Source organism: Nipponia nippon, unplaced genomic scaffold, assembly GCF_047370975.1.
Source record: "Nipponia nippon isolate SJK-2023a ecotype South Korea unplaced genomic scaffold, ASM4737097v1 scaffold_3, whole genome shotgun sequence".
Taxonomy (NCBI): Eukaryota; Metazoa; Chordata; class Aves; order Pelecaniformes; family Threskiornithidae; genus Nipponia; species Nipponia nippon.
In genome coordinates this window covers 39963841-39976252 of record NW_028262347.1, presented here as the reverse complement: position 1 = coordinate 39976252, position 12412 = coordinate 39963841, and the positions used below count along the sequence as shown (strand labels likewise).

Genomic DNA, 12412 nt, shown 5'->3' with positions numbered 1-12412 from the left:
CACATGTTAAATTAGGAATGACAGCTCCGAAGTCCCATGATGTAATCTGCAATACACAAATAGCATTTCACACATAGCGGGCCAGCTCTAGGTTACCTATAATCTGTTCATTGCTTGCAAAGAAGCTGGTGCTGGGATGAGTTATCAGAAAAAATTCCTCTCCTCATTTTGTCTGTTATCTCACTTTTGCAAACATCTGCAGGCTCTGATTTGTATTAAATTATCTTTTGGGATTATGATGTGCTCTGTTAGGCACTTCTCTCAGTAAACTATTTGCCTTAGCATAGTAAATGGACTATTTTAGCAAACCCAACAATTTACAGTTCACGTTCACTGGTATAAACAATGTAAAATTACTGCATGAATAAAGGCATTTTGAGAAACACAGTCATCTTGACTGTACTGAACTGTCAAGAAGCACTTCTGGCAAAGGTTCGACCTACCACACAAGTCAACTTGATGTCTACCAGGAACAGCAAGGCAGGACCTACAGAAGTTGGCAAAGCTGGAAAAGACTGAGGAGAGAATAGGTCTAGGATAGACAAATAGGTCAGAGCAGCAGCTTGCTCCCATCAGATCGTGTTAATCCTGATCAGGATGAGATATATCAGAATGAAGAGAGGGCTGGTCCCTGCACGCGCTGCCTGACTTTTCACCTATTTCTAGGATGTGTTCGCACCCTGCACTGGAATTCATAGAACCAAGGTGTCGGTGCAGGGACCGACAGGGTGTAGGAACACGTCCCACCACCCTTAAAATCTTCCGTCGTAAATAACAGATCTCTGACTGCAAGCTCATGTTTGAGGAATATATATGTATTTTAGAAATAATGGAAATGTACCAGAGTGGTAAGTCTGCTGCATAGTAGAGAAAACAAAAATACCCAGCTGCTGTTAAATGAGTGATAGGGCTTTGTAGATGTTTGTTTGCCTTGGTTTACAACCAAACAAATGATATTTTCTAGATAAATAAGTTAGCTCATGGTCACTCTGATCTTTAAGAGTGATATGGACAAAGGGCAAACAAGGCAAGATTGGCCTGAAATACATGGTGACTTCGTACAGCTCAGTCTTGTCTGTGAAAAGAGACAACTGGCGGCAGAGTCCCCGTTGCTAGAGGTTGATAGCCTGGATGCCAAACCTGTAACACAATGTGGCTGCAAATAGAGAGCTGTGAAAACGTGCACTGGAGAGGGAGTATTTCATACTGGCAGGCAAGATCAGTATTTCAGAGATACCTACAGGCAAACCATCTCGCTTTAGTAATACTTATTGAGTCTTACAACTGAAGCCACAAAACCTCAGGGGCCATGGTCGTAACGCTGCCAAGGCCAGTAATGGATGTTGTGTTTGGTCTGTGTTAAGCACATCCAGACAGGCAGCAGCAGCAGCAAGTCCCCTGGGGCCACCAGCCCCTGCCCCAGCGATGCCAGTCTCCAGCTCCCCATGGCCCTACCCTGCCTGGGAGGCACCCGGGGCCCGGGCCCGGGGCTGCAGACATTTTTTGGCTTTAGGGAGACACAAGCAGCCCCAACATCCCAACATGTCCCATCTCTCTCCTCCAGGCCGCAGAGCAAGCTGGATTTTCAATCACGGTTGCACCCTCTCCTCGCCCTCCTGTCTGGCCTCACTACACAGAAACTACTGTAAGAAAACATAAAATAAAACTGAAACAGCACTAAGTCCAAAGCAGATTTTGCCTGGTTAAGTTTTATTCGCATGTAAGGTGGCAGTATCAGCTTTAGCAATCCGAACAAATACTCCAATGGGTATAATTTAGATGAATCTTCTTTTGCCAAATCAGTGCAGCTACCTGTGGCTGTTTCACACCCCTGCCAGCTCTGAAGCTGCTGCTGCTGCCGGCAAGAAGTGGCTGAGGAAAGGGCAGTAGAAGCCTACTGCTGGCGCATCGGATTCGTCACTCATCTGAGGTGGAGGGACGCTGCGGTGTCCCTTTGCAGGTCCCTTTGCAAGGGTTGCGGTCTGGTTTGTGCAATGCGAATAGATGCTGCTCCCAGCTGCCCACGCTGCCAAGGGGCAGGGGTGTCAGATGCTAAAAGCAGCATCTGACCTAAGACATGGACATTAAACAACCGAGACCCAAAAGAGGAAAAAAAGTGTCAAGTGAGAATGAACCCAAGCGAAAAAGCAGGCTTGCGAGATGGCATAAGGAGCAGGATATTGTATGCAAGGAGCAGTAGTGGAAATAAGTGGCCACACAGGCATCAGCCAAATTCCCCTGTTATATAAACTGGTTGGAGCAAGCCCATATAAAAAGAATTTGCATGGCACTAAGGAAACAAGGTTGGACAAAACCCCAACCGTGGAAAATAGCGAGGAAAAGGAAAGCAGTAGGAAATGAGGTGGAAACTAGCACACAAGAAAAAAAAGTGTACCCAGACCAGACCAGGCTGGGATTAGTTTCCCCCACTCGTAACTGCTATCTTGTCAGCCTGGCACTGTTCAGCATTTTTATCCTTCCTGCTCTTTTGCAAATCTGAGTGCTGAGCTGTTTTCATTTCATCCTGAGAGCTGTGGTGTCCATCAGTTATTCAGGAAAAATTGTTTCTCAGTTGCAAACATATAGAGATTAAACGAAACTATATAATTTGGGACAAGGATCACCCCAAAGCCCAAACATGACTGCATTTAGGTGCAGAGTTTCAGTTAAAGCCCTTCTTCACATGTGCATTGAAGATCATTACATTAACAGTCGGGTTAAGGCAGTATAAATGCTATTGCGACTCAGTAGTAATCCTTCCTATGAACAGCTTTTGCAAATCCCACTCTGTCATTCCCACGGTCAAAAATGCAGTAAAACGCAGACATAAAGACATCTCCTAAAATCCAGAGCGGGCCGGTGCGAGTGGTGATGTCGAGAGACTGAAAGCCGCTTATGCAGAAGCTTTCGTCTTCAATAGACTCCTGGAAAGGAAAGCACATGTCCTTGCGGCCGCCTGCTCCAGCCCCGGCTCGGGCAGCGGGGACGGGGGAGCAGGGAGCCCACGGATACACACCTTTATGATGTATTGCTCTGCTGTCAGCTTGTACTCGTGGTGTCTGATCGTGAAGCTTATGTGAGGCAAGCTGGACAGTCTTCTGCAGTCTACGAGAAACTGTATGCGACACACTGGTTGAGATGGGATTGGTTTGCCTTTTTTTAAGTATTGCCCTTTGAATGCAAGACTTTTGCGGCACTAACAGTGAATTTACTGCAGAGTAACAGCATCAGGCTGACTTATGGCCCAACACTGCCCTCCGGCTTCCCGGCTCCCGCACTGGGTCAAACCAGCCTAACAGCCCAGACCACTGCACCAAAGCCTCTGGGGACCCAGGGCTGATGAAAATCCTCGCAAGCCCCAAAAGGGACAAGGTGAAAGAGGACTCTGACGTCCCCCCTGTACAACTTGGAAGCAAAACTGAGTGTGTGAGACCCAGTGAACCCATGTTATTGCTGAGCAAAAGTCCTCCGATGCTCTGGATGGGACTGGGTGGAGGGAGCGGCCTCCAGCCCACGCAGGGAGCACCCTGCATCTGCAGCTCACCACAATCCCTCCCGTAACATCATAGTTGTGGGGAAAAAAAGCCAGCGAGGAATACGGCACTTTATACTCTGCCCTGGAGTGGTATTTAAAGAGCAGAAGAAGGACTAAACTCTGACATGGCCATTAATTTCCATAAATAATGCATTCACTTACAGTAACACAGAAGACCATTTCCTGGCCTTTCTAGTTATTTCATGAAACAACTGGCGTGTTAAATGGCACTGCAGAATGCTCCAAGCCCCAGAGGGATCTTTGCTGTAAACTGTAGTGTTTAAAGTCATTGTTTTAGAGGCTTCCTATAAGGAAGAAGCTACTTTTTTTCTTGTTGTTTACACACTACATCTTGTGTATACTTATCAGGTGTCATACCATTAGAACAAAATAAACCATAGGATACAGAGGGCAAAGGTAAAAAGGCCAGTATAATGGTTTGTAGCATACGAGAAGCAAAACATAATTCATTTACATAGCTAGTACGTCCAGAACAAATTAATCCTTGCTGGAAAGAGATAAAAGTTCTGCTAAAATGACTGATGGATGCACCCATTTACACTGGGATAGATTCGAGCCAATATACTCAGCTTGTCTGTGGTTGCTACAAAAATGGTCATAGAAAGTCTTATTTTCAGGATGTTTTTTTGCAGAATCTGAGACGCTGGCTGAGTGCTCTTACGTCAGCACTGGAGTATATGAACTTATACTGCAATGACCTGTTTCTTGTTTATATTACACTAATAGAAGTGCACTGGAAATACATATTTTATCTCTATCCATTAGTATGTACCATTACAAAACCAACTTGTTATTAAAGCATACTGTTTGACATGTATCTGAAGATTTGAATAAAAATGAAATTTAAGGTTTAATTGAGAAAGAATCAGAAGCTTCACTAGTTACACAGCTGCTGCTCCGAGTCCTCCTCTTACAAAAGGAGGCAGATTAAAAGTCCACTTGTGACTTTGATCTTTGCCCAGTGCACTGGGCGACCGTAACACTCTTCATTTTCTTCCAAGTGCAGTTTTGTGTCAGGATCAAGACAACCGCGAAGTTAACAGCAACCATACGCGGCAGCTTTACTTGGGGGACTGGAGCTGTGGGGACGTGGTAATTAGCCATGGGAGTCAGCCAAGGGCCAGCAATAAGGCACAGTAAAAATAAGCTGCTCTCTCCCTGAAGGCAGGTGGGTTTAGCCGTTTCAGACTTGTTATCTCAGTGCTTTTGACATTACAAGGGTTTGGTCATGCCATCTTAAAATTGCCAGCAGGGAGATGCGAAGGGTGGCAGAGAGACATCCCAGCCTGGCCTGCAGGCAAGGCGGTGGGAAAGCCTAACCTACCTTGAGGAACCTCAGCTCACGCAAGCCCCCCCAAGAGGCATGGGGGGCTGGGGACCACAGGTGTGGGGCCACAGAGGCCACGAAGCGATGCATCAAGGCTGTTTTGGCCTGCTGGAGGAGGTGGAGGTGTTCCTCAGAGGGCAGGCAGGGACAGGGTGGACTGGTGGGGAGTGTCAGTAACGGGGACGCAGGAGAGAGCAGCAAGGAAGAGAGGAAAACCAGCGAGGAGACAGAGGAATAAGGTTCAGGAGGGAGAATAAGAGGCAGGTCCTGCACCCCGTGGCTCACCTGCCCGCAGCCGGCATTGTGAGCATCACAGATGTGCATCCCTCCCGGGAGCCCCAGCACGACACCGCCTGCTCTGCTGCAAGCTGACGGTGAGAGATGCTGTCGGTGGAACCATTGCGGGGCTGCAACTACAATACCTTTCCCTTCCCATTTGATACTGACAGGGCTGGCCATCAGCACTGCACCCCTCCTGGCCTGAGTGAGCCAACGGCTACAGCCAGGGGCTTTGAAAGGAAGTGCTCCTCTGAGTTTCCAAAAGAAAGTTCTCTCTGATGCAGAGTATGGATCAGTTCCTCAAACTGATGCCCCCATTATTTCCTTACACACCAGTACTGGTGAGTATGGGAGAGGAGGTGGACATGCGGGAGGAGGGCTGGGGCAGCAAGGCAGACGGGTCAAAACCAGCATGGCTCTGAGTTCAGTGCTGTCCTGGAAACAAGGCTTTCACTGAGACCTTTCTGAGCAATTATTTCAGTTTTTTTCCCACCCTATGAGCTCTTTGCACCAAATACCAGTTTCTCTTCCTCTCTGGCTGTATAGTTTTTACCTCTCCAGTATGCGACGGGCTTGCCCCAATATACTCCTGTAATCGCCTGATTTGTGAAGAGGGGCCGGTGATAAGAGAAGTGCCTGAGTCAACGATGGCTTCGCAGCCATGGGAGCAAAATGCCACCTGGCCCTGGATCTTTATGCTGCAAATGAAAAACAAAGCATGTTTAAGCAAATGGCACATACATTGTGACTGAAGAAGCATATTATTGCCAGCTAAAGTACCAGAGTATGGTCTGAAGTTAAAACTAGCTGCCAGGCTTTCCCAGTCTTAAAAGAAAACAACATCTTTAAAAGACAAGGACATAATAAAAGGAAACAGCATGAGGAAGACTTCTCATTTGTGGAACCGCTTTTCTCTCTCAGGACTCCTGCAACCCTAATTATTTGTTGCCTGCTGATGAATTTGTCCTCACCCACAGGTATGTGTCCTCATGGATCTGTGCAGCAGAAGAAGGACTGAACGGACGCTGACTACTTTGACGAAGGTCAACAGGAAAGATGAGAGCAGGACCTGGAGCTGGATTCAGTTCCTGGGTGCCTTAACCTCTTAACTGAATAGTCCACCAAGAGTCAACTTGACCAGTGGTGTATCATATTAAAACATACTAACGTGCTCTCCCAGAAACCAGCTACCCATGTCACAGCAGATTTAGAGAGCTAATAAGCCCCGGTCTCATCCTGGTGAACCCCTTCTTTGACAGGCACAAGGGTAAAACACTGCAGCCGAGTCCTCCTGCATCTGTATGGCTAGGTGTTTCTGTCTCTGCAGGTGTTACCTGGGGAGGTGATTCCACTAGGTATTTCATACATACATACGTAGATACATACATACTTGTTCAGGTGTATTTGCCAGTAGCTTTTCTCCGTGACTGGGACCCAGTGGATTGAACCTTTGTAGAGGGAATGGTCTGTCCCCCCCAGAATCAGCTCACCACCGTTCTCGGTGTCATCATCTCCTCTGAAAGCAGAAGACAGGTTAACACAGACATGGGAGTGCCCCAGAACGTACCAATGAGATTACACTTAAAAAGCAAAAGACAAACCACAGCCCTTTCTAAACTCAGATATGGATGGCTGAAAGGGATTATTTCTAAATTATAACTGTGGATATCCCAACTCAGAGCCTCCAAACAACCTCTGAGAAGACTTACTGTAGGCTGCCAAGGGCTAAGACAGGCATCAGGAGCAGGCTGAGCCAGTGGCTGTTCTCACCTCAGAATAAACACTAGATAAATTGGTGTAGTTACAGCTAGGTCCAGATGGGGTAACAACATTTATTTTCTGAAATGTGGCTACTTGGGTGTAGCACAGCATTTCTGTTCATCTCCACTGGCCAGAAGGAAACCTCTGGCAACTCAGACATGGTGAGTCTGAGCTGGGAGCTTTTCTTATATGACCAGCTCCAAAAAGAATAACTCCTCCCCAGCACATTTTTCCTTTTCACTCCATATTTTTCAGTGTCAAATTGAAAAAACGAACAAACAAACAAACAAACAAATGGGGAAAATTACTTTCTAGAATTGAAGACTTATACAGATGCATGGTTGTCTCAACAATTAAAATAGATTTGCTTCTTTTTTGGCAGTGTCACTTTAAAGACTGACCTTTTCAGATAGAAGGAGAAGACCGGCTCCTCTACCAGCTGCTGGTTCATGATGCTGTCAAACACGGGCAGAGCATTGCCCACTGCTAAGGAGGGGTAGCCCAAGCCCAGCACGCCATCAAAGTGGGCAAGGGCAAAGGTTGTTCCTGGCTCAAACACCGACTCGCCAAAGTCCTGTCCCTTGATGGAGATGTTACTTATCTGTTTGGTACAAGTGAAAGTAAAGACACCGCCAGTAACAAGAAATTAGCCACATTTCAGATCCATATCAATGGATTCATTCAGTTTATAAAGCCTGGATATCCTTGTGTGACTTGCATCAACATAGCAGGTGCCCGTTTGGTAGGTAGGCTGCACCGATTCCTTTTAATACCTTAATTCTGTGGATGTTTCTTCATAAACCCAGGACAGGACCCAAGGAGAGAAGCAGAAATGCAAAATAAAATCTTAGGGGTTTATTTGGGTAGCCCAAAGCCAGAGCAGCACCCACACCTCTCAGCACCTGTCTTGGTGGGACATCCCCCTGCCCTTGCCTGAACCAGGTAAGGTCTTCTAGGGCAAGGCCAGTAACTGAACTGCCCTGAAAACAGTTGACCTGGAGGCTGACACCCATTTTAGGCGGAGTCTCACCTGCAGCGTGTCTTTGCCAGCAATGCCCAGAAGCTGTCCCGTGCCGTACTGCAAGGAGAAAGCTTCCCCTCCGTGCTCATACGAATCCGACAGAAAGGACTTAAATTTCTGGTGCACCCCTACACAAAACAAACGACACCTGTGCACCGAGGGGAGGTCCTGGCACCGCGCCTGCTCCCCGACGCAGAGTTGGCCAAGATGCAGGCAAGGCAGATGTTTGCTTGTCTTACAAGAAAGGCATTGATGGAGGTGCCTGTTCCCCGACAGGTAACCCTGTTTTTCTGTACCTCGGAGGTTATTTTGGGTTTCAAAGGCAAATCAAAACAAAAATGGGCATTTCCACGGCTATTTGTAGCTCTCCCAGGTTTATTTTCATGCCTTTTACATCAGGCACCTCGTGGTGTGGAGGGATGTTCGGCAGCTGCAGCCAGCGCCTGCCCTGGCTGCGGGGCAGCACGGAGGGGCAGAGACGGAGGAGCAGGATGGGGAGGGGAGAGCGGCCCTCGGGGGTGCTCCAAATCCTCCCCTCCCAAATCCCAGCTGCAGGCGAGCTCCTTGGGAAAGGAGAAATGGCCAAGGTACCCGAGACACGAGGAGCATAAGGGAGGGTGACGTTTCTTACTGCATGCTTCACTGATGCAATAAGCAGAAGGGACCCAAAAATTGGAGGAGCCGGTGTCAAACACGACGGTGAACCTCTGTGGCGGCGTGCCGACACTCACAACTCCGTAGTACTGCGCCTGGAGGAGGAAAAACCCGGTCAGCCCCGGCCTGCCTCCCGGTGAGCTATTCCTGAGGAAAAAGCAGACTTGGGAGCATCACACAATGCTTTCTCAGGGAGTTCGGTGCAATTTCGTCTAAACGTAAATGCAAGCCACAGGGAAGTGTGTCTGGCTCCGCAAGTGGCTGCGGGCAGCAGATTTCACTCCAGCTGCATGCATAACAGTGCAGCATTTTTAAAGCCTTTGAAGCAAATGCTTGGTCAGGTTCCCCATGAAGTCGGCAAGCCCTCTTGCACTGACTTTAGTGGTGGCAAGGTCAGCCCCAAGACAAAGCTGTTACACGACCATGCAGGCTTTCAGGCAGCTCCCTGCTGATGTCAGTAAGAAATCATAGAATCGTAGAGTCATTTAGCTTGGAAAAGACCTTTAAGATCATCAAGTCCAACTGTTAACCTAGCACTGCCAAGACCACCACTAAACCATGTCCCCAAGCACCACATCTACACGTCTTTTAAATACCTCCAGGGATGGGGACTCCACCACTTCCCTGGGCAGCCTGTTCCAATGCTTGACAACCCTTTCGGTGAAGAAATTTTTCCTGTTGTCCAATCTAAACCTCCCCTGGCGCAGCTCGAGGCCATTTCCTCTCGTTCTGTCGCTTGTTACTTGGGAGAAGAGACCGACCCCCACCTCGCTACAACCTGTGGCACAAATGCTGTCACAGATGGGTGGGCTTTTTCCTTTGTAATTAGCCGCTATTAGCAAGTTAAAAAATGAATTCTGTTGCAGAGACTGTATCTGGTGTATGGAACAAAGTTCATCCAGTGGATAAAGAAACCACTGACCGTCCTTGGATACCAATTGAAGCTAGAGATAGTCTGTGAACACGTGAATGCTGGAGTGAAGAGCTTATCCACATCCCAAATGCAAGTGTCTAAGTGCCCCTATCTGGCCCTGGAAGAGCACTTCAGCATTAAGAGACCTATTTTTAGGAAGAGGCATTTCTGGAATTCAAATGCAGATAGAAAAGCAATACCCAGTGCCAAGCCTTTTGTAGCAATACAAATATTTGAATATGTATCTTCAAGTGCATACTTGTTAAATAATACACTGAATATGGTTTCTGACCCCGGAGTTTACAGTCTGAATGAGATAATCATGAAAAGGCGAGCAAGCGCACCATTTAAGAGAATATCCAACTATATAGCAGGATTTTATTCCTTCCTGTATTAAACAAACCTTTATTGATTAATCTGTAAAGTAAGGCAGCTCTAACTCATGTTGGTCCAAAAAAAAAACCAACCCAAAAAACCCCCCCAAACACACCACACTGAAACTTCCACAAAACTGTTCCTTGTGCTAGCTGGATATGCTGAGGACGTGGATTTTGCTTTGGGTTTTTTTGATATTTATCCCTCTTTGATAAGCTTTAGAGCAGGCTGAAGTTTTTCAGTCTCCTTTGTTCTTCTTCACACACATCTCTAGCTCCTCTTGACACATTCCTTTATGGCCCTCAAGCGTCAGGAAGTTCTTGCTGAATTAATCTGGCTTTCCCTTCCCCTCCCTGTTGAGCTGCAGCCTCCACAACCTTTCTGCAACTTAGCTTTCCTTTAGATAAGCATAACAGAAGAACTGAATAAAATAGAAAACAGAGACCAACCAAACGAACAAAATGCTAAACCCAGGAAAGACAGTTTACAAAATGGTTGACCCGCTGACCTGCCTGTCTGAGATCCAGTGAAATTCATATTTTTCCTTTCTCAGTTCAGAGGGTAAATTCAGCCAGGTTAGTGTGAGACCCAGGTCAGTCTCAAATATTTAATAGACCCTAAGCTCAGGAGATAAAAGAAGAAAAATAAAAACTCTACTTGGTCTTTGTTATCACTGATTTATGACTCTACATGATCAAATAGATGAGATTTGGGGGATTTTTTATAACACACAAATATCCAAGTTTCTGATAAATAGAATATAGCTAAACGAAGTAATCCGATTCTGCTACTAAAAACCCAATCCCAAACCAAGACTGATAGAGGCAAACCTTCCATATTTGCTTGGAGACCCAACCAAGTCCAATACATGTCTATACACAAATAAAACTTGTCACAGGACTAGCGCTGATAGATTACATCAGCTTTCTACCCGGGTCCCACCCATGCTAACCTAAATCCATATGTGCTTTATTTTGCAGACTGGTAAATTAATTTTTTATGATCTAGTATTTATAGTGTAGAGCAACGAGCCATCTCAAGCCCTATAATTTCATTGAGGGACTAGATTTCAAACGTGCTGGGAAAAAAATTCTGCCTTCAAGAGAACAGCGAGTCCTTATGATTGCGTTACCAAAACTGTACTTACATTCATGTAATCATACAGCCTTTCTGAAGTGGTTCCTACTGATAAAGCAATATCTGCAGGGAAGCAATGCAGGTACCTCCGGGCAAAAATGTCAGGGTGGTGATTCCTCCAGAATTCCTCTAATTCTCCCCTTTCCTTCAACTGTTTCTTAATAGATTTGAATCGAATGAGAGGGATTCTATGCAAATAAAATAAACACACAAAAATTAACCGGATCTCTTTTCTAGAGTTCTCATATACTCTTTTTTTAAAATTTTGTTTCTTTTTTGAGATCTCAGGTAACAACAAGCACAAGTAACCCCAGGAAGCCAGCTGAGACATGCGTCAGTGATGCTAGGCATGTTTTCTTACCGTTCCATGGCCACGGTGAAGGGGATGTAAACCACAGCCAACAGTATCACCCTCATGTCTCCAAGCGGTTCGGAGTCTAATGACACTCATTTACTCAGAAGTCCCTTTTTTATACCCCGTTGTCAGCAGAGGGCTGCTCGCCAGGTCAATCAATCACAGGAGGTCAGTGCTTTGGCAGCAAACCGATTAATTTGCTCTCAGAGTAACCGCTGGATTGTGCAAATATCGGTGTCCAGTAAAGCTACTAAGGCACAGATCACCAGGGCACAGTCTAGACCAAACAAACATTTTACTAACAATCCTTAATGTCTTTTACATAAATATAATAAATGAGGCGAGCTCTGCTCCCATTAGCATGGGGAAGAGGAGGCAGTCCAAGGACTTGCCTGGTGCCCTCCAAGTAAGCTGCTTTTCAAGCTCGCTTTAGTGACAAGAGGCCCAGAAGTGTCCACCGCAGAGAAAGAGGACATAACATATAACCATTTCCCTTTTACCTGGAGGCATTTCAGCAGGGCTGAGCAGATGGACATTTGATAGGGTTGTGACAAGTCATCCCCTAACAACTGAGGTTTAATTCCCTATTTACGGGAGAGCTCCATTCTAAACATAAATGTTATTGCCACCCCAAAAAATGGGTCCTAAAAGTAAAAAACATGACAGGCTGCAACATATGGTAATAAACAGCCAGTGGTTTTGTACACATTTCAGCAAGACATTTGGAAGCACTCGCTTGGATTTATTTTCCTGCGAGTGTCCTGAGGTTAGCGGTTCCCACCCCTGCCTGACACTTAGGTTCAAATCAAGCTGGCAGAAAAATAATGGTGTCAAAAAGAGACTCTGATCTGACAGAGAGCAACCCCAAACCCATTAGCTGCCTGGGAGGAAGCTCAGCACCGAGTCTGCAATTTACTTACGAGACTTTTTGAATCTTTCCTCGGCACGAGAAAGTGCGGTGAGCAATTACATACTGCAGCCTAGCATACATTAAGGCTAAATTTGAATAATCAGCCATTTTTGTTCAAAAGACC

General features: G+C 46.2%; 1 protein-coding gene across 1 annotated transcript; it reads right to left on the bottom strand.

Moving 5' to 3' along the window:
• Positions 1-2744: 2744 nt before the first annotated feature.
• Positions 2745-11440, bottom strand: LOC104010999 (cathepsin E). Its single transcript, XM_009463197.2, has 9 exons — positions 11385-11440; positions 11034-11211; positions 8576-8693; positions 7954-8072; positions 7325-7524; positions 6553-6678; positions 5716-5860; positions 3017-3115; positions 2745-2924 (listed from the first exon to the last, which is right to left on the bottom strand). The coding sequence occupies exons 1-9, from the start codon at positions 11438-11440 to the stop codon at positions 2745-2747; spliced, it is 1221 nt and encodes a 406-aa protein (XP_009461472.2).
• Between the last annotated feature and the right edge of the window lie 972 nt (positions 11441-12412).

Bases quoted from the DNA above. Each gene is read 5' to 3' on its own strand.
- LOC104010999 (XM_009463197.2), bottom strand. From the start codon at position 11,440: ATGAGGGTGATACTGTTGGCTGTGGTTTACATCCCCTTCACCGTGGCC. The intron at 8,694-11,033 runs GTAAGTACAGTT...TTCCTCCTCCAG, and splicing joins GGCTGTATGATTACATGAAT to GCGCAGTACTACGGAGTTGT. The intron at 5,861-6,552 runs GTATGTATGTAT...TTTCATTTGCAG, and splicing joins TGGCAAATACACCTGAACAA to CATAAAGATCCAGGGCCAGG.